The following is a 27,562-nucleotide window of genomic DNA, read 5'->3' on the forward strand; positions in this document are numbered from 1 at the left end:
ATTACCTGTATTATCTAAAACTAATGTGTTTGTAAATATGCCTTTACGTCAAAATATGTTTTTAATATAACAAGTGATGGCCTCATTAAGTATTAAGCTTATATAATCAAAAACTAAAAAAGTCCTTTTGCTAATGTCACATATATTCTGATAATTTACAAAATGTAATGGATTATATGTCCTTCACACCTTGGTTCTAATTATTGGTAAGCATTTCTGAGCAAGTTGTTTCAATTAATGATAATGACTTTTACTCATTATTGAAATATAAGCATAAATATTTACAAACAATCGATGGTATTGATTTTAATTATTGTTATACTCAATTATGCTTAGATAAAGATGTAGGTATCATATTCCAAAAGTAGTATACATGTATACTATTTGTTTAGTTAGTTTTCATATTATCTCAGCAGAATTTCCACCTACCATCTCTTTTATTCAATGAAATTTTTAAAAAAGCTTCAAGAAAATTTTCATGGATAATTTAAATATTACAAAAATATTTTTAAAATAGGTATTTTTTTCATGTCATTATTATATACTAGACAACTTGTAAATAGTTCCTATAATTAAAGACATCAAAAGTTTATAATTTTTCATATACATTTATGTGCAGTGCCTATGAAAAATTTCAATAGTTTATGTATTACAGAATGTTAAAATCTTTTTTTGTTGTTTTGTTCAGTTATTCTGCTCAACCATCTGTGTGCTAACTCCTTGAGGTTTTATGTGAACTTTGACATAGTAGATGTTGAACAACCTGAAATATAAAATTCTTATGTTAGAATGTGTAAGCTCTCATTAATTCTTTTAGAACATAAACTATAAATTTTCAAAGAAGTCAGACAGAACACATTGCATTTTGAGAAGAAAGTATAGAATTTGGTGCATGAAAGACCTGAAAAGAGCAAACTCTCTACAACTCATTACTGTATAGCAGTTGATCACATTCTGTCAAATAGTTTCTGACGAAAATATCTTTTTTTTCATGCATGATCTTGCAGAATTCATAGAATTGGCAAGCAAGAGGTTTTGTGAGTTGATACATGTCTTTTCATCTTTGTTATTCATTTAAATTAATCATTGAGTGATAGATTTCTCTTACAAGATATTTAAAGGTCCAAGTGAATAAACTATAAAGAGACTTATAACTATTGTAATTATTCAATTGGTAATAGAACAGATAAATGTTTAAATACCTTGACCAAAAGAAGATGACCCAATGTAAAAGTTCCATTAGGTTTGCAAGAAGATCAATATTACACTCTTGCATAGAATAACATTCTTGTATAAATAACCAAGGGTTTCCTTGCCACATATTTTATAATGTATATATTTTCTTGTGTTAGAAATATATAAAAGAGTAGATTAAGAAATGTCTTTTCTGACCATTGCAACAAGCTGAAAGTGTTTCAAATTGATGATTACATGTGTAAGAAAGTATTAAAACAGGACACTTTTTGTTTATCTTTTAATACAGAAAATTGCCCAAGACACTTTAATTATGTAAAATGGAGGTTGTTGTAAAAGTGGACAAATGGTCAGGATTTCAACCAATATTATAAGCCTAGGAAACATAAATAGCAGGGCCTTGTTTACTTAATTTTCAAGCTAAATATTTCATTTGTCACAACAAACATGATCAGAAAAATCTTTTTTTCGCTGATAAATTGGCTCCAGTTGTTTTTGTGGTTTAATTGTCATGTTTGTATTGATCTGATGAGTTAGGCCATTTATCAGCTGAACATTTTTATTTGTTCTTTAATGGGTTTGCTCATTGTTGAAGGCTGTACAATGACCTTAAGTTCCTTACCTTTATGTCAATTAGTCTCTGGTGGCAATCATACCACATCTTTTTATTTTTATACCTATGTTTCCAGTCCAAAAACCTATGAATTAATTCATAGAGAAAAAGGGAATTTTTAATTTTAAATGATGGGGTTCAAAATTAATGCATGGGGCACTTACCAAATCTAAAAATAAAACATTATTGATATTGTCTACATACATACCAGTATCTAATACATCTGGTGTGACATTACAGAGTGTGTCCAAAACCTTTACAATGTGATTAGTTAACTAAGAATGAATGCACCAAGTCTCCTGGAACTCTGTAGACAGAAAAATAATTGAATTCAATATAACAATTATTACAGGTAATGTATAAGTTAAATGTATTGTCTATGGTTGTTACATTTGGATTTATATATTGTCTATGGTTCTAAGATACAGGCTATATGTATTGTCTATGATTCTTAGGTTCAGTCTATATGTATTGTCTATGGTTCTTAGAAATGGTCAATATGTATTGTCTATGGTTCTTAGATATGGTTCTTAGGTTCAGTCTATATGCATTGTCTATGGTTCTAAGATACAGGCTATATGCATTGACTATGGTTCTAAGATACAGGCTATATGTATTGTCTATGGTTTTTAGGTTCAGTCTATATGTATTGTCTATGGTTCTTAGAAATGGTCCATATGCATTGCCTATGGTTCTTAAATATGGTTCTTAGGTTAAGTCTGTATGTATTGTCTATGGTTCTAAGATACAGGCTATATGTATTGTCTATGGTTCTTAGTTTCAGTCTATATGTATTGTCTATGGTTCTTAGAAATGGTCCATATGTATTGTCTATGGTTCTTAGATATGGTTCTTAGGTTCAGTCTATATGCATTGTCTATGGTTCTAAGATACAGGCTATACCGTATAGCGGGTTATTTTCGCGGGTGTAAAATTTCGCGATTTAGAGGAAACAAAGTATACGAAAAATTTTGGCCGTTTTTATTTTGGTGGATTCTTAAATCCCAATTTAATATTTTGGTGGATACTGAAATTGTTGCAGTTAAAAAGTTGTAAAACTTCTCAAACAAGTGTCTATTATTATGGTTAATTGATTTTTTTTAACGGAATGACTTCTTATTTATTGATTAGATTCTGATATTTGTTACAGGTATTCAAACGTCTTGTAAATTTTACATTGATTAGTTACTAAATTGACTGGACCGTTGATGTACTTACTAATTAGGTTACAAAATTATCATGAGTGTTTACAACTCTTATATAGTTTGACACTAATTAATAAGGGTAATTAATTACCTGATAAGAGTACCTTACACTCTTATTCTAATTGACACTTACTAATAAGGGTATACACACCTGACAGTCATTTTATAAAATACATTTATGTACAATGCCCTTTGGCATTTATCTTGTTAAAACTAACATCCCGTTATTGACCTGCCAACAGGAAAAAATAGATCGTTTACAAAATCCTTTAACCATGTTAACTTCGAAACTACCAACGTATGCATAAATTTTCGCGGAATTTATTTTCGCTATTTTCGTGGATCCGCCAAAATAAGCGAAAATAAACACCCCGCGAAAATAACCCGCTATACGGTATGTATTGTCTATGGTTCTTAGGTTCAGTCTATATGTATTGTCTATGGTTTTTAGAAATGGTCCATATGCATTGCCTATGGTTCTTAAATATGGTTCTTAGGTTAAGGCTGTATGTATTGTCTATGGTTCTAAGATACAGGCTATATGTATTGTCTATGGTTCTTAGGTTCAGTCTATATGTATTGTCTATGGTTCTTAGAAATGGTCGATATGTATTGTCTATGGTTCTTAGATGTGGTTCTTAGGTTCAGTCTATATGCATTGTCTATGGTTCTAAGATACAGGCTATATGCATTATCTATGGTTCTTATGTTCAATTTATATGTATTGTATATGGTTCTTAGATAATAGGCTATATGTATTGTCTATGGTTCTTAGATATAGGCTATATGTATTGTCTATGGTTTTTAGATATAGGCTATATGTATTGTCTATGGTTCTTAGATATAGGCTATATGTATTGCCTATGGTTTTAAGGTATAGTCTATATGTATTGTTTATGGTTCGAAGTTATAGGCTATATGCATTGTCTATGGTTCCAAGTTATAGGCTATATGAATTGTCTATGGTTCTTAGGTAGAGTCTATGTGCATTGTCTAAGGTTCTCAGATATGGTCCATATGCATTTTCTATGGTTCTTACGTTCGGTCTATATGCATTGTCTATGGCTCTTAGGTTCAGTCTATATGCATTGTCTATGGTTCTTATGTTCAATTTATATGTATTGTCTATGGTGCTTAGGTACAGTCTGTATGCATTGTCTATAGTTCTTAGATATAGGCTATATGTATTGTCTATGGTTCTTAGGTATAGTCTATATGCATTGTCTATGGTTCTTATGTTTGGTCTATATGCATTGTCTATGGTTCTTAGGTTCGGTCTATATGAATTGTCTATGGTTCTCAGATAAAGGCTTCATGTATGGTCTATGGTTCTTAGATATAGTCTACATGGTCTATATGCATTGTCTATGGTTCTTAGGTACAGTCTATATGTATTGTCTAAGGTTCTTAGGTTCAGTCTATATGAATTGTCTATGGTTCTTAGATATAGGCTATATGTATTGTCTATGGTTCTTAGGTTCAGTCTATATATATATTTCTATGGTTCTTAGGTTCAGTCTATATGCATTGTCTATGGTTCTTAGGTACAGTCTATATGTATTGTCTAAGGTTCTTAGGTTCAGTCTATATGTATTGTCTATGGTTCTTAGATATAGGCTGTATGTATTGTCTATGGTTCTTAGGTTCAGTCTATATATATATTGTCTATGATTCTTAGGTTCAGTCTATATGTATTGTCTATGGTTCTTAGGTACAGTCTATATGTATTGTCTATGGTTCTTATGTTCAGTCTATATGGTTTGTCTATGGTTCTCAGATAAAGGCTTCATGTATGGTCTATGGTTCTTAGGTTTAGTTTATATGAATTATCTATGGTCTTAGAGAAAGGCTATATGTTTTGTCCATATGGTTCCTAGGTTCAGTCTATATGTATAGTATATAGTTGTTAGATAAAGGCGTTATATATTGTCTATAATTCTTAGATATCAGCTTGATATGTTGTCTATGGTCTTTAGGTACAGTCTATATGTATTTTCTATGGTTCTTAGATATAGGCTTAATGTATTTTCTATGGTTCTTATGTTTAGTTTATATGTATCATATATGGTTCTTAGATATAGGGTACATGTATTGTTTATGGTTCTTAGATATATGCTTTATTAATTGTCTATATGGTTTTTAGGTTCAGGTTATAAGTTTTGTCTATATGGTTCTTAGGTACAGTCTATATGAAATGTATGTATTGTTGATATGGTTCTTAGATACAGGCTTTATATATATATATTGTAATTCCAGTGCAGTAAGTAAACTACTAACATGATTAACATGATCAAAGTGTAACCAAATAATCATAAACATTAGGGGAGTATTCAAACTAATAAAATGATCAACTGATATAATAACATGATCATGAATTTTTAGGGCAGAAATCAAAACTATCGGCATGATTAAACCAGGTTATGAAGGACAATAATCAAACAATCGATTCGAAATGATGATATGATTAAACCCTGTAATCACATGATCATTAAAGGCGGATTTAGAGGGGGCAGGGAGCTTCATATATGATAAATGTATAGACTTTTAAACATATTGCTCCAAACGTTGGTTTTCCATACGGCCTCACCCCCTTTCTCAAAATGCTGGAATCATGGATCATGAATAATAAGGGCAATGATCAAATGATTAACATGATCAAAGTGTGATATTACATTATCTAATCTATCATGAATATCAAGGGTAATAATCAAACCTTAAATTAGATAATTATGAATATTAAGGGCAATAATCAAAAATATGTAATCAGATAATCATGAATAGTAAAGGCAATAATCAATAGATTATCATGTTTAACTGTTCAATCATATGATTATGGTTATTATGGGTAATAATCAAATGATCGTCATGTTCGAAACTGTGTAATCAGATGATCATGAATATAAGGGCAATATTCAAACGATCATCATGTTCAAACTGTGTAATCAGATGATCATGAATATTCAGGGCAATAATCAAACGATCATCATGTTCAAACTATGTAATTAAATAAACATGAATATTAAGGGCAATAATCTAACGATCATCATAGTCAAACTGCGTAATCAGATAATCATGAATATTAATGGTCATAATCAAACAATCATCATGGCCTAACTGTTCAATCATATGATCATGATTATCAGTGGCAAAAATCAATCAATCATCATGGCCTAACTGTTTAATCATATGATCATGGTTATCAAGGGCAATAATCAGACGATCATCATGGCCTAACTGTGTAATCATATGGTTATGAACATTAAGGGCAATAATCAAACAGTCATCATGGCCTAAATTTTAAATCATATGATCATGATTATCAAGGGCAATATTCAGACGATCATCACGGCCTAACTATCATCATGGCCTAACTGTTTAATAATATGATCATGATTATCAAGGGCAATAATCAGACGATCATCACGGCCCAACTGAGTAATCATATGATTATGAATATTAATGGCAATAATCAAACAATCATCATGGCCTAAATTTTAAATCATATGATCATGATTATCAAGGGCAATATTCAGACGATCATCACGGCCTAACTATCATCATGGCCTAACTGTTTAATAATATGATCATGATTATCAAGGGCAATAATCAGACGATCATCACGGCCCAACTGAGTAATCATATGATTATGAATATTAATGGCAATAATCAAACAATCATCATGGCCTAACTGTTTAATCATATGATCATGATTATCAAGGGCAATATTTAGACGATCATCACGGCCTAACGGTGTAATCATATGATTATGAACATAAAGGGCAATATTTAAACGATCATCATGGTCAATCTGTGGAATAATATGATTATGATGATTATGAATATTAAGAGCAATAATCAATCGATCAACATGATTTGAATGTGTGATCAACTTATCATGAATAATAATTTCTTCTAACTATCAACATAATCACACCGTGTAATCATATAATCATGAATATCAGGGGACAACTCTTACTACCAACATGATCACACTACTCACTAGTTATAAGACTTATAGTGATTAACTTATCCAGGGAATTTTATAAATTCCAGGTTGGACCAGAGCCTGATATTTTGGCCTAAATGTTTAAAGCAAAGGTATGTTTATTTAATTGGTCGTAAACAGGCAGTTTTTGTTTTCGTGTTTACCCGTTTCTGCATCTTTAGGACTCACTTACCCGTCAGTTAACAGCAGTATAAAATAACGTGAAATCGAAACAGAAAGTACACTTCGGAAATTCTCTTTTTCGTAGAATAAATCCGAGTTACATTAAGAACCAATTGTATGATAGATAACAAAAATGAAAAATAAATAAGCCAATCAGAGCGTGGTCCATATCGTGGTTTTTAAATCCTAAAAACCACTACTATTATACCTCCTCCATCATGGACAAACAATTGAGTAATCTATGTTTAAAATTTTATGACGAAAATCTCTGTATTAAAGTCTGTGGATTTTCTGCAAAAAAATTTGCCTTTATTTGCCACAAAATCCCCATTTTCTATTAAATGCAATAAAACAATAAATACATTTGGTATATGTAAACAATGGCACATCTCTATTATTCATTATCTTTGCTGTTTTGATATTATTGCCCTTTGAAAATTTCGTAATACATATGACTAATGAAGGGGTCATAAACCTTAACATAAATCTGCAACCAAGACTGAATTAAACTTGGGTCTGGTATTTAAACCCGTGGCGGTGTTAAACCTCTATAATCGATATGGTGCCAGCAATTACTCAATACAGGATTTCATGTCATACTAAACACTTCCCGGATACCTTGATGGAATCGGATCAGAAATCAATTATTTTTCAAAGAAATCGTAAAAGTCACAGCGCTATAAAAATCGAATCAAAAGTAGATCAAATATTTAAAAAAAACATGAACGTATGATTTTTTTTAAACATGCCAATTTGTAATTAAATGTCATAACAGGAGATAATAAAATGTATAACACGAGAAAACACTTTACTTTCATTATTTTCTACATCCAATATTTTTAATCAAGTCAAAAGTAGGTAAACCAAAACAAAACCCATTCTGATCTCTAAATTCCATTATGTCTCCCTAGTTGACACGGAACTTATGGTCCGTGAATTCCTTCCATGTTGTCCTTGATTGATGGTTGGTTTTATAACAGGGAAGCTAATGTTGCAATGTTCTTATAGGTAAAGTTGAAGTCATAGCTTTGGAAATTTTACATTCGCCCTTTATGACTTTTTTCATTGTTAAAAGAAACTATCTGTGTCCTTGATAAGCACGAATACATTTTCCCGAATGTGACCTACCTGAATTAGACTTAACACCGGGTTTGTACTAAATGAACAACACGACGGGTGTCACATATGTGGAGCAGGATCTGCTTACCCTTCTGGAGCACCTGAGATCAGCCCAGTTTTTGGTGGAGTTCATGTTGCTCAGTCTAGATTTTTTATGTTGTGTTTTATGTACAGTTGTTTGTCTGTTTGTCTGTTAGTCTTTTTCTTTTTTTTTTGTTGCCATGGCGTTGTCTGTTTATTTTCGACTTGTGAGTTTGAATGTCTATTTGGTATCTTTCGCCTCTCTTTTACTTGTCTAAGTCACAAGCCGGCCCTCCTTTAATTAATCATGACATCATCGAATGCGACATCATCTGGTTTTTACTTGCCATTAGGAGCATGACGAGTGTCACTAGTAAGAACTGCTTTCCATTCTGATGCACCTGGATATACTCTTCTCAAAGTGTTTCGTAGTAACTGTTTTTTAGATTTTGTTGTGTTTAATTTAATATTTTCGTTTTCACAGACTGTGGTATTTATCACGGTTACGATATTACATGTCCTTTTTCCAGCCAAACTGGTTGTATTGGCTAGAGAATGTACATGTACCGGTGGTTTATAAATTTGGTAAAGTCTTACGGACATTTGCCAATTAGAAGTTGATTGCCTTCTAATGGGACTTTTGATATAAGACATCACCATCAAACATTTACAGGAGTGCATGACGAGTGTCACTGGTGGACCAGTTACTGTTACCAAACACTCCAAGGATGATTGTTGTTAAAGATTTGCCCATTCCTTAAAGCGGAGGGGATTTAAGATGAAGAACATTGACTAACGACGGACAGATGACAAAGAACAGAAACCAAGTGGTCAGAAAAAGCACATACTGGCTCTTTGGGCTCGTACTATAAAGCACAATTTTACAATACATTTTTTTTATGGCCATGTGAAGTCAAACAATCAACGTCAATTGTGATATAGCCATACGAGATTTTTTCTTCTAGGCGTTCTTTTGTGTCAAAAATACTTCAACTTGGCGAAAAAATTGCTTTGAAATAGTTTCATTTGGCGAAAATACTCTTTGGGATACAATATAGATTTCAGAAAATAAAATGGTATGTTGATAAAAGATGATCTTCCGCTGCCACATTTAACTAGTACATTGATAGCTTAAATCTTCAGAGATCAATTCGTAGTGATAGACCGTTGTTTTCCCTGAATTTCGACGTCAAAGTAACATCAAATAATATTGACACTGTCCAGACTACTTTAAAGTTGAAAATAACACGATTCAAAAACCATTGATTAAATTGGACAATATTTACACAATAGAGCGTCTTTTTAAATCTAGGTTTGTCAAAATTTCGATTGATTTTTATATATAATGTTGACGAATTTAATTTTTTCAATGATTAGAAAAAATAAACCCCGTGTTAATATGTAAAATTTTGACGTAAAATATTGATCAGGCAAATCCCTATGTACTGTTCGTGTATATTAAATTTACCACTGGAATACATTAGTCGCTCCTGAATAACTGTGTTCCTTTGGTATTTATTTAATCTCAAATGCTGGAAAACATAGCTTCATGAATGACATGTATACAGACAAATAAGCTCTTCTATATGAACTATATGTAGACCGATGTTTATATTTGAAAGCTTTAAAAGGAAATTCTTACAATAGTTTCTTAAAGGTTTCAGGAATATCTTTTTTAAAGACCGTTTCAAAACTTGTTTTTCCAGCTTAAAAAGTCTATTTTTGGTTATATAAATGCACAACTTACGCATTAAAACTGTCTTTTAAAACTGTGTGTTTTTAAACAGGAAATATATTTCTATATTATTTCTCGTGTGTAAAATACAACACTTAAAAACCGGAAATATTATGTGATTCTGATCTTCACATGGGAGATGGGCTCATATTCCCTGTCAGTGTTTTATATCTCCTAAGCCGTCAGGCGAGGTGGATATAGGATACTGACATGGACTATGAGTTCATATCCCCTGTGAAGCGCGAATAATAATTATTTTATACTGGAGTGTCCTGATTTTAACATTATTTACCATTCGTCTTTGTTCACAGGGGATATGGGTTCATATTCCATTCCTAGGTGATCAATCAAATTACAGGATTAACTGGGATGTTTCACTCCAGTATAATATATTTTTATGTTCTCGTGTGTAAAATACAACACTTAGACCACCACTTAGTCTTTTCTACTAAAGGTTATTTAAGCTAAACTAACTGGAATTAAAGTTATCTTCAATTTCATAAGTAAGAAACACAACACAACAAATAACATTTTAATAATAAATGTTCTACAACTTCCTTGTAACAATACTTTGAATTCTTTTTCATAACAAGACAACAAATAAATCAACAACAAAATAATGATCAACAATAGCAAAAATTGGAGAATCAGCAAACACTATCGCCACTTCTAGTCAGGGTAAATGTCCTGTTTAATAGTAAGTGAAACCTGGTGTAGAAGGTGCAATTTTCAATATCCGAAACATGTGTTAGTTAGAAAATTATTCCATCAATAGCCCAGTTATCACTTATTTGAGTCTGTATGAAATTGAATAGGTCTTAAGTTACACCAAACTCATTATACCAAAAGGGCATGCTGGCACATTTGAAACCTAACATCTATATCAGATGTCAACAGAAACAGTAAATATCTCTGTACCTTTTGAAGAATTCTATTCCAAATATAAACTTAAGCAACGTCTCACCACAAAGAACAGGTGAAATCGATTATAAAGTTGGACTGAAACAGTAGCAGGTATACAACTAATGCTGACTAATTTGTCATATATGATGCATTTACGACATAATCAAAACTATAGCTATCCTATATTTAGCCAGACAAACTCTGTAAACTGCCTTTTAATTGGGTTCGTATTGCTCCATATTTAGTTTTCTGTGCTGTATGTCCTGGTCTTTACTAGTGCAATTAACTTACAATTCAAACATCGTGAAATAAGCTTTTTTTAAAAGAGTATTCTTAAATTTTTTAAATTGCAGATGCCAAAAAAATGTCATCAACTTTTATAGAACTCAAATACATTAAATGGCATGGTTAAGTAGATTTCACAGAAATCGGTACCAATGCTCATCCTGACTACATATGTTAAGAAAAGAATTATTTTCGATATTATCTTAAGACCTAGTTATATTCTGTTCAGGCATTTAATGGTCGTTAAAAATGCTTTCCTAAACAAAAAATAGCACCAACCCATTGACACCTATGTTTAAGATTCTGCCTTTCAATACAAACATTTGAAGTTACCCCCATTCCTGTGATTCAGTAAAGCATTATAGTATTATTGCTTAAAATTCCTGTATTGAAATCAATTACTGCCAACCATATAAAAATTCCGCAACAGAAATAGCCATGTTCTCTGTTTATTACAGAAATAAATATTTTGCTCGATAACATGTTTGTGATTTGTTTAATCAAAAGACCTAACTATTAAATAAGTATTCTAATATGCTGTACCAGTTGCACTTATATTGTCATTGTCTGTTTCTACTTGAAATGCAGATTTAAAAAAATAAATAATCAGATTTATTTTGGCAATTGCAAAAGGTTTCATTCAACAACGAAATGAGAAAATATCCATGATTTATTTTTAAACAATAATGATAAATAACAGTTAATAAAAATTAATAAGACGTGCATTCTTATTGAGTATTCTGATGTTGGTATCGAACAATGATATCTTTTAAAACAATGTCTTCGATTTCAAAATCTTGGAACGTCATTAACATTGATTCTTCAATTAGACCAACACTAAATAAATAATTAACTACCATTATTGAATTGTACAAATATTTAATAACTGACGTAGCCCACATGTGCAAATACACTGACCACGAGTTGACTGTTACCCTGACAGATTCATGAAAACAATATCAACAATGTCATCGATTTAAAAAATTGAAACGCCATTAACGTATTTGTTTATCTTTTCCAAATGGAAAGATTAATGAAAGCCCTTTGTCATCCGATATTAACTAGTACATATTTGTATATCATCATCAAGTATATATCAACAATTAAGCATACATTTTTTCATTGATAGAGAGTCTCAGACGTCCAAAGTTTTAGCAAAACAGGAATTTACAGTAAAGGGTTATAACATTTAAAAAAACTTCCTTCAATCTTTGAACCTTGGTGGAGATATATGAGCTGACATAAAATTTGACGACTTTGTACTGATTTTGCAGCGTGCACATCTCGATTTCTATCGACCAGGTACACTCAGAGCCTAAAGGGGATCCAAGATATATAGAAGCGCAGGGAAATGTATAAATGAAAGAAACAATAAACGAAAAACCTAAACAAAACTTAACTTCAATCAGCTTCATTTGAACTCTGTTGGCTATTTGTCTCATTGCCAATCATACCACATCTTCTTATTTTTTTTATTAAACTAGTTTTGCAAGGGAGATTTACAACCGTAGCTTTTATAATATACAAATTATTTACCAATAGAGAATTTATTATAAAGATCATAATAAATCATGCCAACGCTTAAACAATAACTACTGTGTGGAGGCTACCATCGGGAATTTACAGTCTATCAGTAGTAACCTCGATCAAATTAAAGCTGTACTTATCTTTTCCAATTGGTTATGCTTGTTCAAACATTGAAATTCAACAATTTCTTGAATATGCCTTGTTTGCACACATTTGAACATTACCCAAAAAGAACAGGAAATAAAATAACACGATAAATCACTATATTAGAACAATTCATGTCGACAATTAAACGTTTATGGTTATTATTTTTAGGTACGTTTTGGTAATATAGCTCTTCAACTGTTTTGGCTCTCGTAGATCCTTGGCTTTCAACTATTCGATTTTGCGTGTTTCTGAAGAAGGTAAATCCAGAAAAGCGCTTCGGACGAAGGAAATTATAAAGTGTTTTTATAATTTTTTAGGAGAACCAAATTATCATTTCATATCTTTCATTAAACTCCAAACTTTCAGACTGTAATCTTGACGAAAAGAACTGCGAACACAGCAAATGTTGCATGTTTCAATTTGATTTTCTCTTGTTCAATACCACTGCTGCTTGAATGTTAGTAATCGTGGGTATCAAATTTGCTTGATTTAAATTTATACATGTTGATAATTTTTATGTTGATAACAAAAATAATACCTCGTGATGGGAGGAATTATTATTCTTTATAGGTCCATATATATAAGATTATAAAAAATATGTTTGAGGAGCTAACAAATTTTCATCTATTCGAGTTAACTTCCAATATAACTGACTTTGATTAACGGAAATTTTCGTTACTGGAATGCACAAATGTTGTTTTTCAATGAGTTTTAACCACCTTATTGTAATCATTTTCAGCAGAACATAAAAAGTAAAAGCAGTAAATTCCACATAAAGAAAATTACAAAATCGATGAGAGATGGAAAGGAATGGCACTCACAGAGAGAAAAGGGCAGTCTACCTGCATGAGGCGTGACCAAAAAGATTCTCGCTCTAGCCTCATACAAATAATCTGCTATCGATATATAATATCAATCATTTGTCATGACCAAAAACATGTGATCAATATCATTCAGTCAATAATAAATAAACCCGTTCTAATAAATATGAGAATTGATATGTAATCAATTTGTCGTTGTATAATAATTAACAAAATGTGATTGGCATTACATTTGATGTGGCTTTTGTGGAATAAACCTTAAACATATGAAATATAAAAACAAATATGCAAATATAGATCCTAAGATTGCTAATACAGATTCCAGAACAGAGCCGCCATCCAAGGCATACAGTACAATAGCCTGATCACCATTTTCTATGCAAGGTACTGTAGCGTTAACACTACATTCAAAAGTTAGTTTTGGGATTTCAGCATACACTAAACCTTGAAAGCCCCATTTTAAGTAGGAAATGTTTGACACCCATTGTAAACCTGAAAAAGAAATTCTATGAATTAGTTTGGTTATTTGGAATTAGAATCAAGATGGGAGACTTTTGATCATTTTTTTAAATGTGTAATCAACATTTAAGAGAATATCCGTAGTGTTTTGACTGACACATTTATTAGTAGTTCATATAAAAATCATACAATTTTGAACCGTGACATACCTCATGAAAGGCTACACATGTTTACTTTTGGCAATCAGTTGTAATACGGGTGTATAGATGAATGGAATGAATAATATTTACCAGGACAGATAGCGGTAATTGGCACGCATTTGACAATATATTTTATAGGATTAATTTTGTTGAAGCTATCTATCTAGCTATATCTAGTTTGCATAAGTTTGTTAAATTATATATAATTTCAACGTACTTTTATATCCTAAATAAAATTCAAAAAATATGAATTGTAGGCTTTCATTATCACTGAACTAGTATACATATTTGTTTAGGGGCCAGCTGAAGGACGCATCCGGGTGCGGGAGTTTCTCGCTGCATTGAAGACCCATTGGTGGCCTTCGGCTATTGTCTGCTCTGTGATCGGGTTGTTGTCTCTTTGACACATTCCCCATTTCCATTCTCAATTTTATTTCCACACACGAATCTTAAATGGACTGGTACTTAATACATTTCATCTATTAACAATTAATTTGTTCACGTGTGATAAGTACGGATACGTGTCTGTTAAAACTACAGTTCTCTCGAAACAAACCCGCGGATTACTCGTGAGTGACATAATGTTGGTCGGGTTTCTTTTCCATTTAACTCCCCTCTGTTTTTTTTTGTTTCGTTTTGGTCATTCGTTTGTGTGTTTATTCTATTGTCAAGATCACATTTTTCTTGTGTACTGTTTTGTTCACTGCTTTTTATTTTTTTTTTGTTTTTCTGTGTATGCTTTTTATGCACCCGGTCTCGGTTCATGCGTTTCCTCCAGTTTTTGGTTTTTTTAACTTTGTTTTTATTCTTAATCGATTCATGAGATTTGAACATCAGTAAGCTACTGTTGCCTTCATTTGCGTTCTTTTTTATACTATTTAGTATCTTTGATGAGTTTTTTTGTGTCCGCTGTTCAATTCAATACCGTGTACCGTTTGTATTGTTCTGCAAGGCGCTTGGCTTGTTTGTTTTAGTCCCTTTCGGATTCTCTTTATTCCGTACTGGTTGAACTGTTTATGACCTTTTCGGTGTTGATATTCTACCAGGGACCCTTGGGCTTTTGATATCCGGTTTAGATACTTCTGCCCTTTTTATTGTTCTACCGTAGACCACTTAAGTTTGTTCTTTTTTCTTTAGAAAAGTTATCAGTTTTTTGTTGTTTCGAGTAGATTTTTTTTCATATCTTACTGTTTTGTTTTTGCACTTTTCTATTTTCATTGTCAACGATATTCAAATATATTTTGCCTTTAACATATATTCTCTTTAAAATACACTTTAAGACACGTGCACCGTACAAAAAAATATAATTCAACGTTTTTGAACTGGCATGTCTGAATAGTCTGTACATTGAACACACATATATATAACATTGATATAAGTGCTTTTATAGTTCAAGCATTATCTATAAAATCTATACAAAATGTTAAGTAAATACGTCTTGCTTTTGTGCGATAAATATGGGTTCTATTGAGGACTACTAAACCCGACTGAGATTGATTTAGATGGCCGTTGTCGGATTTTTCTGGTTTAAAAACGATGATTCAAGTATATATGCAAACACAAATTAAAAATAATCCTTAGAATTATATAATTCCGAAGACTATTAGTCTATTTCCAATTTTAACATACTGACCTGAAAATATATTATCCAGGTTGATGAAAAATCCCGCCGACATTATAAACATTGAAAAGAAAGTCTGTGCAAAAAAGCACGAAAGTTGAAAGTTAGGCAATATTGCCGATGACAGCATAGCAAGTGATCTGCTACAGTATATCATCAGGTATAATAACCCGAACACTTGAAAGAACACTGAAACGTCATTAGTAAGTCCAGCTAAGAAATACGCTGGTATGACATAAACTATGACGTAGAACGTATGTAATGGCAGCTCACTACAAATCTAAAAGAAGTATGAAAAAAGTATTAAAACAATGCTTAATGCAAATATATTTCACAAGACATCTTTAAGAACATACTGAATCATGTGCGTGTATTTGTATTGTGCAGATTGTACATCGCAGTCTTCATTAGATTTCGCCAATAAAAGGTACACAATTTGTAATTAGAACATCTCTTTTCGTGGGGAAAATTATTGTATCTCGTATTTTTTTAATTTTGAGATGGGCTGGTGTAACCCAATATTAACAGCTTGCTATTTATAATTTTATGGATTATTGCTTGTCTGTTTGAAGTGTTTTTCGTTCCTATATATTTCAAGTATCAAGATTAAGACTTCGTTTCTGAACAATTTTTTGTAGTAAAAACAAAAATCGTTGTCTGGTATAATTTGCAATGGATCTAAGCTCGGTTAACTTCTAATAGTCTACAGTTAGATAACAAACTTCTAAAACATTTATCGTTTAAAACAACACAAATGGGTAATTCAGAAATAACAAATAGAAAGAATGAATAACAACTTATACATGATAGTTTCCCTTTCACAATTTACACCATACTTAGGTACACTGAGTTGAAAAATCTTCTTTTAGTATATCTTGGACTTTTTCATCGTCCAACAATAAAAATGAGTCCACATTTCTTTTAAAGAAATATAAACATTTGCAATCCAAAGTAAGATAGGAATTAATTCTGAAAAAATGAAATCTTTATGCTTGTACGCATTGGTAGGATTAGTTTTGGCTTTCCAACGAACTTGATTTGAGCTAAACTGACTAGTCGACGACTCTTATATAAACAAAACGCGCTTCAGACGTACTAAAAGAGGCACGAAAGATACCAGAGGGACAGTCAAACTCATAGATCGAAAACAAACTGACAACGCCATGGCCAAAAATAAAAAGACAAACAGACAAATAATAGTACAGATGACACAACATAGAAAACTAAAGACTAAGCAACACGAACCCCACCAAAAACTGGGGGTGATCTCAGGTGCTCCGGAAGGGTAAGCAGATCCTTAAATTATAAACCTGGTATCTTTGATGAAATAAATTTGGAATCAATATAAACATTTCCTACCTTAGCAAAGTAGTATGGACCTATAGCATACAGATGATCTTCAAGCTCACAGTACAAATAGTTTCTTTCATTGTGATCTAAAATTAAAAAAAACATATGTAGTTTTGGAAGTCTTTTAGATATCAACTAACATAAAAGTGTACCATTATTACTTCAGCAATTGGTTGTAGTTGCAATAGATCAGTAGAACAACAGAAAATGTTGGGTAAAACCTGACGCCAGTAATTCATGATACGCCCTAGAAAGAAGCATGTTATAACGTAAACAAATAAAGTAAAACAATAAAATAACGAATATCGTTCATGTTCATTCCAAAATCATGTCATTGATGCGTATCATTTTGTGTGTCGTAGATTAATTTCAATTAACTCCAGGTTTATATAATCGGTTACTCAAGGTTTATAAAATCGGTATCACATGTTTATATCAATATCAACATTTGAAAGTTTGAATCTTATTTTTGCTCTTTATTGATTTTGTCCAAAATAGTATAGTTATTATGTAACTTGAATTAAGAATGTATACGGGGGCATTATGCATCTACCAGTTACAGCTTTTCTATAAAAACATGCAAAGCAAACCTTTGATCAACTTGCTTGCTATGTTTGTTTGGATGTTTGTAAACAACAGGTAGGTAGTCTATTTCAGTCTGTTTACTATATACTGGAATTTGATTGGACAATAAACGTTAACTTCATTTGAATGTTAAGTTTCACATTGTATGTCAATTTTTATTGTCCAATCAAATACCAGTATATATTAAACAGACTGAAACTCCGCCTACCCTTTTGTTTACAAACATCCAAGCAAACATAGCAAGCAAGTCGATCAAAGGTTTGCTTTGCATGCTTTTATAGAAAAGCTGTAATTGTATTTTTTACGCAGCAATGTGTTCATATTTATTATCTGGAAACATTTATCTAAATTTGAACTGTCCAAATTTGGAATAAATTAGATGTTGCACAAATCACCTCCACATTAAATTAACATTCTAAACTTACATTGGGCTATAACGTCAAGTATGACCATATATGGGTATAATGCCGCTAGGATGTACATTAACCCAAACCAATCACGTATATTACTCTGACCATATGCCAATTTATAATAAACCAAACCAACAACAAAAGACATGGCAAACGCCTGGATAAACTGTGCCGACAGGTTAAGGTAATCTTCTAATATATTGCGTGTACATCGCCTGTCAGAAAAGAAACAGAAACAAAATGAAAATGCGAAGTAATATTTGTAAATCAAAAATGGAGAAATTTCTAATCGACTTTGAAAGCTAAACGCAGTTTAAAAGGTAGACTGAAAGTGGTAATACAATAGTTTTCTTATATTTACAAACTGGATTATATGATTTAAGTAATTTAACTTATCCCACAATGCAACGGTTACAGGATGTTCCCATTTATACTTATACAATAACAAGTATTTGTTTTAAAAGTTAAAAACATGATAACATTCACATGTACATTTCTAAGTCAAATGGGCATACCTGAACAACACGGAAAACTGTCTAAAATACCCTGGAGATTGACTGAACTTATTAATCATGTTCAACATATCCATCATTGGAACCTCTTCTTCTGTGTGAACTGATAAATCCTGTTCTGACACAATGGACCTCTTCTGTGTGTAACTCTGCAACAGATTTTCCATTGTTTGTCGACTGGACTTTTCTGTTTCTTCTGATGATGTATCCAAGGTAACCAAATCAACTGGAAGTAAAAATTCATAGCATACACACTTTTGAAAGTCTTAAAGGAAACTGAAATTTACTAAACTTTAAACGCAACAATTACTATGTTTTAGCTTAGAGTAGATACATACAAAAGAAGACGGTTAAGTTGTCATAAAAGGTATCAACAATGTGTGAAAAAAGTAAAACAACAAAATTACCGAACTCCAAAGAAAATTCAAAACGGAAAGTCCCTTAACAATTGGCAAAATCAAAAGCTCTAACACATCACACGAATGGAAAACAACTGTCATATTCCTGACTTGGTACAGGCATTTCCTTATGTAGAAAATGGTGGATTAAACCTGGTTTTAAAGATAGCTAAACCTATCACTTGACAGTCGCTTAAAATTCCATAATATTGACAACAATGTGTGAACAAAACAATCAGACAAAATAGGGGTACAGCAGTCAACATTGTGTCATAATCTTAATCACTATAAAAATGATTTTTAAAAAGGTAGCAAATTAAAGTAGAAATATGTGAGCAGAGCTCTTCTATTCGCATCCGACCTAATTTATATAACGATTGCCATGTTAATGCGAATATATATGTTCAAACTCTTTTAGGTCATTTTTTAGAAACAACAAACAAAAGAACTATGTCAATTGGACCTACTTTGATACTATAACTGCCCTTGAATTTTTACTAGATAACATTTTTGTTCGCTATGAAGATTCCGTATATCGTCAGTTCATCGGAATTCCCATGAGGACTAACTGTGCACCACTTATTGCGGACCTGTTTCTGTATTGTTATGAGTTACAATTTATGACTAAAATCAGAAAAGACCCATCGAAACAACATCTGATTCAAAAAATTTAATAACACTTCGGTTTTATAATGTATATCTATTATATAGTCATTTTATAAAATTTACTGCTTGCAAAATTACAAATTATTCTAAATAATAAGGATGTTCTTGTCCCAGCCCAGACAGAAAACCCTGGCCGTGTTAGGCGCAACTTTTTGGAAGTTTTGGTCCTCGGTGCTCTTCGGCTTTGTACTTGTTTTGGCTTTCAAGCTTTTTTCATCTGAGCATCACTGGATGGTCTTGTGTGGACGAGACGCACGTCTGGCGTATTGAATTTTAAGCCTAGTACCTTTTGTTAGCTATTATTCGTGTGTTTCTTTGTCCTATATGTTCTCCCATTTACTTGTATTGTTGTCCTGTCATGTGATGTTGTCGTTTTGGTGTTGTGTTTGACGTTGCCATTAAAGCGGGAGGTTTGGCATGCCACAAAACCAGGTTCAACCCACCATTTTTTTCTTAAAATGTCCTGTACTAAGTCAGGAAAATTGCCATTGTTATATTATAGTTCGTTTCTGTGTGTGTTACATTTTTAATGTTGTGTTTTTGTTGTGTCGTTGTTCTCCTCTTATATTTGATGCGTTTCCCTCAGTTTTAGATTGTAACCCGGATTTGTTTTTATCTCTATCGATTTATGAGTTTCGAACAGCGGTATACTACTGTTGCCTTTATTTAGATATTTAGATGATATATTGGCTCTCAATAATGATGACTTCAGTATGTACACTAAAGAGATTTATCCTGCCGAACTGACTTTAAATAAAGCTAATACTAACACTGAACACTGCCCTTTCCTGGATCTCGATATCTTTATCTTTAACGGGAAGCTTAATACCAAAATTCATGATAAAAGAGATGATTTTTCATTTCCTATTGTTAATTGCCCATTTTAGATGGTGACGTTCCCTTGTCGCCATCTTATGGTGTTTATATATCTCAACTTGTTCGATTCGCTCGTGTATGTAACAACGTATTTGATTTCAACGAAAGAAATCTCTGTATTACTGAAAAATTATTACACCAGGGTTTTCGATATCACAAACTAGTAAAAAAATTTGCTAAGTTTTATCATCGGTACAAGGACATCATTCGTAAATATAAATCAACATGCAGACATCTTATACGTTCAGGTATTTCACATCCAATATTTTATGATAATATTCTTTACAAAGCACAAAAATGTCGGCATTCACCTCAAAAGCTAACCAAACCTTTAAACAGACTTATTCGGAAAGGATATAGTTACGATACTGTTGTCAAGTCATTAAGGATTGCATATTTTGGTATTAATATTGATTCACTCATAGGGTCTTTGCATCGGAAATAAACACATTTATTCTAAAACCAGTTGTTGGCATGATACGGGTTATGTTCTTCTCATATATTTTATGATGGTATGATACTAAACTCCTAACGGGATGGATTGTACTTGATTTTTATATGATGAAGACATAATATTTCAATCAGTTTAATTGAGGTCTGGAGCTGGCAGGTCAGTAACTGCTAGTAGTCCTTTGTTCATTTATGTATCATTGTCATTTTGCTTAGTTTCTTTTGTTACCTATTCTGACATCGGACTCGGACTTCTTTTAAACTGAGTTTTACTGTGCGTATTGCTATGTGTTTCTTTATTCTACATTGGCTAGAGGTATAGGGGGAGGGTTGAGATCTCTCAAAACATGTTAAACCCCGCCGCATTTTTGCGCCTGTCCCAAGTCAGGAGCCTCTGGCTTTTGTTAGACTTGTATGTTTTTTAATTTTAGTTCATTTATATGTTTTGAAGTTTAGTGTGACGTCTATTTTCACTGAACTAGTACACAATTTTATTAAGGGACTAGCTGAGGACCACCTCCTGGTGCGGGATTTTCTCGGTGCGTTGAAGACCCATTGGTGGCCTTCGGCTGTTGTCTGCTCTTTGGTCGGGTTGTCTCTTTGACATATTCCCCATTTCCATTCTCAATTTTATTTAACTGCGTAAATCCTTGAATAAGTATTGACAAAAATACCAAACGCCAAAGTAAATTTAAGAAAGGGGGAAGTTCATAAAACCTGACAAAACCAAACGCTCGACTTTACATAATTTTGATCGAAACATAGCCTAGGAAATGAGCTATCGCATTATTCAAGAAAATGTCTATGGAAGTATCATTGACATAATGTAACTGATTTATATCACTTTAAACGACATGTTTTGCTAGTGACAACCCAACACTTAAAAACTGAAAATTGCAGGACAGTATTATTAAAATCAGCCTCTAGAAGAAGTAACAATGTTATGTCGGACAAACGGACAAACTGACAAACAAGCGTACAGATGGAGAATGACCAGTGTATATTGCCACTTAGCAAGCCAAGATTTTCATATTTTAATATTCGAAATGTGAAATTTAGGCAACAATAGTTGGTTACCGATGTTCAAACACACACATCACAATAATGACGAGAGCAGCTGATAACAATCAAATGTAGACGTAAAAAAGTATTGAAAGGTAAAGTTTGGGAGGCACGAACTCTTATGAAAAAAGCCGTACAACAGAGAGGGGGAAAACACAATAACCCATTACCAAATCATATCATCTGACGCGTTTAGTCTGAAACATAATACATAACAAACAATACATATCACTTTTGCTCTGTGTAGGTCTCCTTCATTTCATACATTAAAACATTTACACGAAACTAGTGTCGTTGTTTAAATGAACAAGATTATGGTATCGTGACATAAGAAGAGAAAATTCTAATTGATTAAATGAGAAATACGATGAATTATGGCATTTAAGCTTTGATAATATTATATTAATCCTTTCTTTTCATGATGAGATCGAATTTGAGAATACGGGACACATTGTTGTTATCAAAACATTAATAAATCACGTAAATTTCAAAATTAACGAGTTTCACAAGAGCTTATATAAATTAAAGATTAGAGGAGGAACTTATAATTCATTGATTTAAAACCTTCTTTGTTTCCTACCGGAATGAATTGTAGGAAACAAATTAGTTTGAATAAACATTTTACCATAACAATTTTGAATGTTATCCCGGCATAAGATATGTCAGTAAGGAATACGTAATAGAGCTTACAGTTGTTTTTCATTCGTTTGATGTGTTTGAGCTTTTGATTTTGCCATTTTATAAAGGACTTTCCGTGTTGAATTTTCCTTGTATGTCGGTATTTTTGTTATTTTACTTTTTACTTAATCAATGCCCTCCATATTAATCACCAAGGTGCAGTAAAAAAAGAGAAACAGACAAAACATGAAAAAAGCTGGCACTACTTCCCGATTTGCATGTTTATTGAGAGAAAACGTTCTACTTCATAGGCTTAAAATACTAATATGCTTGGAGGGACAAATTCTTACGTACTTTAATTGTAAACTTTTCACCTGTGTAAATGTTAGTTAGTTAGTTGGAAACCATCCCGAAACTTTTAACTTTCTACAAAAATCATTTTAGTATCTTTGATCTTGACCTTTGCCTTGTTGACCCCGAAATCAAAGAAAATCTTACACTTTGCTTTATCTTTCATCGTTTTTAGGTTTCTTTTTTAGACAAAATGATTGACTGACGAAAGCTTTTAATATACACCTCCGAATTTTTTCGGTGAGCAGAATTGCAAAATGTTAAATATTATAATCACTTAATTTTGTACCAATTCATGTATAAAACCAGCTTATATGAACAAGTAATTCAGGGACGTAATAATATTAATTATAGAACAAGTCAATCCCCAAACAAGATATTAATAAACAAAATAATGGAAATAAATGTAAATAAGTGTTAATTTTAACATAATACCCACAATAATACTCAAACTAGTTTAAAAGATCGATTGGCATAGGCGTATGAAACAATGAAATTGATCATTTGTCTTTTTATAACAACTAGATAGTAGAAAAGGAATGCAAATATTTAATGTCACCGTATTAAAACATATTTTTTTGTGGTTGTCGTGGGAATTTCTGAATAACCGTAAGAACGTTGTAAAATCGACATATGTTATTTTTCTTTCATACACTGAGTCGTAACCACTACTGTTTGGTTCTTTTCTACGTTGACAACATGAACAAAGTAGTCCATGGCAGCTACTACGATTTCTTATATGCATCCTTCTATTGGAGAAGGTATATATTAGGGTCAGTATTGCATGCCCTAACATTTAATATTTTCAAAATATCTTTAAATTTTCTTTATGTGTGTGTTCATTGAAAGATGTTATCAATTTCACCATTGTTAGTGCTTCAGCACTTGCAATGATCTGTATTAAACGTATTGGGAAAATTTCAAGGAAGAATATAATAAAAGTGAAAATACTATAAGTCGAGGAAAGACCAACAAAACAACGATCAAAAGGAAAAAAGGCTATAATAGAAGAACAAAGGATATGGGGTATCCATCCATGACACAAAATCAGTAAATGCACAACAAAAAAACATACAAAAAGCAAAGGAACATTGCTTTTATTGCTGTTCTTCATCTCAAAGTCACAGCGAGACCTCAACATGGAGCAAAAAACTCTCATCTCACTGCAAACAAGACAAAACAAAAACCTACAAAACACTTAACAGATAGCTAAGGAATGTGCGACATAGATCCCACTCAAAAATTACGCAGGAACCTTTGGGCTTCGAAATGGTAGTGACACCATTGTGTTCCTCGTGGAAAAATCCCAAGTTGAAAATATGGGAATGATTACAAAAACTAGGGTTCCATCTATCTCAGGTAAAGTAGACCAAGACAGTTGGGCGTAGTCGTTTTGACAGTTGTTTTTGATAAATAAATCCCCGTGAAACTTTCTATTTATTTGACTGTACTAACTGGAATTATAAAAAAGTTTAACAGTTCTCCTCAACTGGTTAATTTTCTTCTTAGAATTTAAAGACTTTTTTAACCAAACCTTCTCATGTCAGTTAACGTCAATTAAGGCATGATTTCCCCCTGATCAATGTTGCTTTCAACGCCGTAAAGGTATCTTTAATAACTGTTGATAAGAGTCAAATCCATTGGTAGTTGTTAGAAACACTGCAAACTCAGTGTATGAGTTTAAACTATAAGAATATTTCGAACGCAGTAAATTCGGCAATTCAACTATAATGAGGATGAATACGTTGTCATGATGAAATTGGTCATTCCCGTGAAGATAATTTCTAATTTATTTTTTAGTTTTTTGCAGTTATGATCTTTGTGTTAGATTGATTGATTGATCGATTTTTGGTGTTTAACGCCACTTTCAGCACCACTTGCTATATCGTGACTGCCAGTTTGTATTGGTAGATGAAGCCGGAGACCACGGAAAAAACCTCCGACATTCGACCTTTGTTTTAGATAAACAGCTACTGTTTTTGAAAGTAAAAGTCACTAGCCTATTGATATGTAATTATTACGGATATTTGCAGCAAATTTAGGACATATAATTTGTGTAGTATAGAGTCATTAATAATTTACAGACTTTAAACTCTCGATGGTAGTTTCATTATAGACATAATGTCAATACCAATATATCTTATTAAGTATTAATGAATATATCTTGGAACGTCTTTAGGGCGATCACTATTTATTATACGGAGCTGTATTCATTAATTTAGCACGTTATAACCTTTAAAATCGATAGTACAATCTAATTAGTCAAACATGTGACTTATTACAGACTGTACATAGATTGGACATAATCTAATTTCTGGTAAATCAGATGTCTATGGTTTGTATAACATAAAGGTCACTTTGTAACACACCAAAGATTGTTGCTACAATGAGGTCAGCAAGGCAAAACTAAACTAGAAAAACTAAAAGCAGTGCTTAAAAACACATAAAAAAATCAAAGGCATACAATGCCACAAGATTGAAAAAAATCTATAACACATCAAACAATGTTATTTTCGGTTTTGAGAAGACATCTATACCATCTTATTAAAATGTTGTAAAGAACGTTCTAACAGAACAGGTTATTTTTCAGGAGAAATGAATTTGACATTTGGATTGTAATACTTCTGTTGACCAATCACCACTACAACTGAGGGAAAAACTAAATCGGAGTTCAGGTGGTTTTTTTTGAGGGGTGGGTGGGGGGGTGGAATTCGTCATGCACAGTCTTAAGAGTGTCTCGGTGGCCGAGTGGTCTAAGTAGTTCATCTACTGTATCACCAGCCTGTCAACACTGAGGTTTTGAGTTCAAACCCCACACGTGACAGGTGCGTTCGTTTTAATCTTTATTGACTATGAATGGCAGTTTTCTGTCGAAAGTCGGTGGATCTCTAAGGACATTCCGGTTTCCTCCGGCAATAAAACTGAACGCCTCAATATAGCCAATAGTGCTGAAAGTGGCGTAAAAAATCCAACAATCAATCAATCAAAATCATAAGTTTACCGTGTCGTGTTTTGTAGACTGTTGTTTGTTCTTTTATTTCCTTGGCAATGTTTTTTTTATCGTTCTACAACATTTGATTTTATGATGCCTTCAGGTATATTCTCTTCCTTTCATTAGTTTTCTCTTTTGTTCATATTAACTGTTTATAGACAATCAACATGACAAAACATTACCAGTGATCATATATGACATATGTGTAGGTTTCGTAATTATTTACTACGCTAAAACATCTACAGAAAACAAAACAGCATTGCTTTTATTGAATATTACTTACTGTAATAATCTCCAGGGTTTGTTAAATGAGGACAAGGATACCCAAGATTTGTAAAATAATCAACCATTTTTCCAGATTCGCCATTATAAACAACATTTCCTTTTGTCATAATCATCACTCGATCAAACAGCTCAAATATGTCAGACCTAAAAATAGTGAAAATGATATTTATACTTTTAATACTTTTAATCATTTTATCAATGTCATCTATAAATCAGTATATATATATATATATGTGTGTGTGTGTGTGTGTGTGTGTGTTAAGTGTTACTGCCGATGAAAAAACTTTCATCAAACTTCTAACGGGGGAATCTGTGGCCGAGTGGTGTAGTTGGTCCATCTACTGTATCGCTAGCCTGGCAAACTGGTGTTGTCTGTTCGAACCCCGCACGTTGCAGGTGAGTTCCATTCCGATTTTAATTTACTAGAATTTTTCCTGCCGAAGGTCGGTAGTTCTCTCCGGGCTCTCCGGCTTCCTCCACAAATAATAATTCCCTTGTTTCTCTCATTCAACAAATTTCTTATCTGCTCTTTTCTGTTTGACGATTCAATTACCCTTATATCTTTGGTATATATCTAACTTCTTCAATTAGTATACAATACGCGTTATTTTAAAATGCGAGACACAATAATACTAACCTTGGTTGATGTATAGACACAATGACTGTTCTGTTATTTCTTGACATCTTTGATAAAGTTTCGACCAGATGATGAGCTGTAAAGGCATCCAAACCTGAAGTTGGTTCATCGAGAAAAATTATGCCTACAAACAAGAACATACTAAATATTTTTGATAGGAAAAATGATAAGATAACAGTGGACATTGAAATCATTACTTGAAAGACAAGCAGTACAATTGCTAAAAGTGAAAAAAAGACGAAAAGACAAAAAATAGTCTACTAAAAATGCACAGACTTAAAGGTTGAGCACACATATGCTCTGAAAGGCTGTGTTGTTTCGTGTCCCACTTGTGGTACCCGTCCAGATGCTT

At 32.4% G+C, this 27,562-nt stretch overlaps 2 protein-coding genes across 3 annotated transcripts in view; both read right to left on the reverse strand.

The window, feature by feature from the left end:
* LOC127698743 (putative FERM domain-containing protein FRMD8P1) overlaps positions 1–10,148 on the reverse strand; it is a 61,410-nt gene extending 51,262 nt beyond the window's left edge. The window contains exon 1 of the mRNA XM_052202397.1: positions 10,068–10,148. The gene's annotated coding sequence lies outside the window, so the exon portion shown is untranslated. The remainder of the gene's footprint in view (positions 1–10,067) is intronic.
* Positions 10,149–10,573: 425 nt separating this feature from the next.
* Positions 10,574–27,562, reverse strand: part of LOC127698735 (ATP-binding cassette sub-family G member 8-like) — a 34,307-nt gene continuing 17,318 nt past the window's right edge. For both annotated transcript variants that reach the window (XM_052202378.1, XM_052202379.1), the window contains exons 5-11: positions 27,211–27,334; positions 26,572–26,717; positions 18,879–19,101; positions 18,379–18,578; positions 17,378–17,454; positions 16,031–16,298; positions 10,574–14,230 (exon numbers count right to left, since the gene is read on the reverse strand). In XM_052202378.1, coding sequence (XP_052058338.1) covers positions 13,965–14,230; positions 16,031–16,298; positions 17,378–17,454; positions 18,379–18,578; positions 18,879–19,101; positions 26,572–26,717; positions 27,211–27,334 — 1,304 coding nt within the window. In that variant the 3' untranslated portion in view covers positions 10,574–13,964. The remainder of the gene's footprint in view (positions 14,231–16,030; positions 16,299–17,377; positions 17,455–18,378; positions 18,579–18,878; positions 19,102–26,571; positions 26,718–27,210; positions 27,335–27,562) is intronic.

This window comes from Mytilus californianus, unplaced genomic scaffold (assembly GCF_021869535.1).
Source record: "Mytilus californianus isolate M0D057914Y unplaced genomic scaffold, xbMytCali1.0.p SCAF_4, whole genome shotgun sequence".
Taxonomy (NCBI): domain Eukaryota; kingdom Metazoa; phylum Mollusca; class Bivalvia; order Mytilida; family Mytilidae; genus Mytilus; species Mytilus californianus.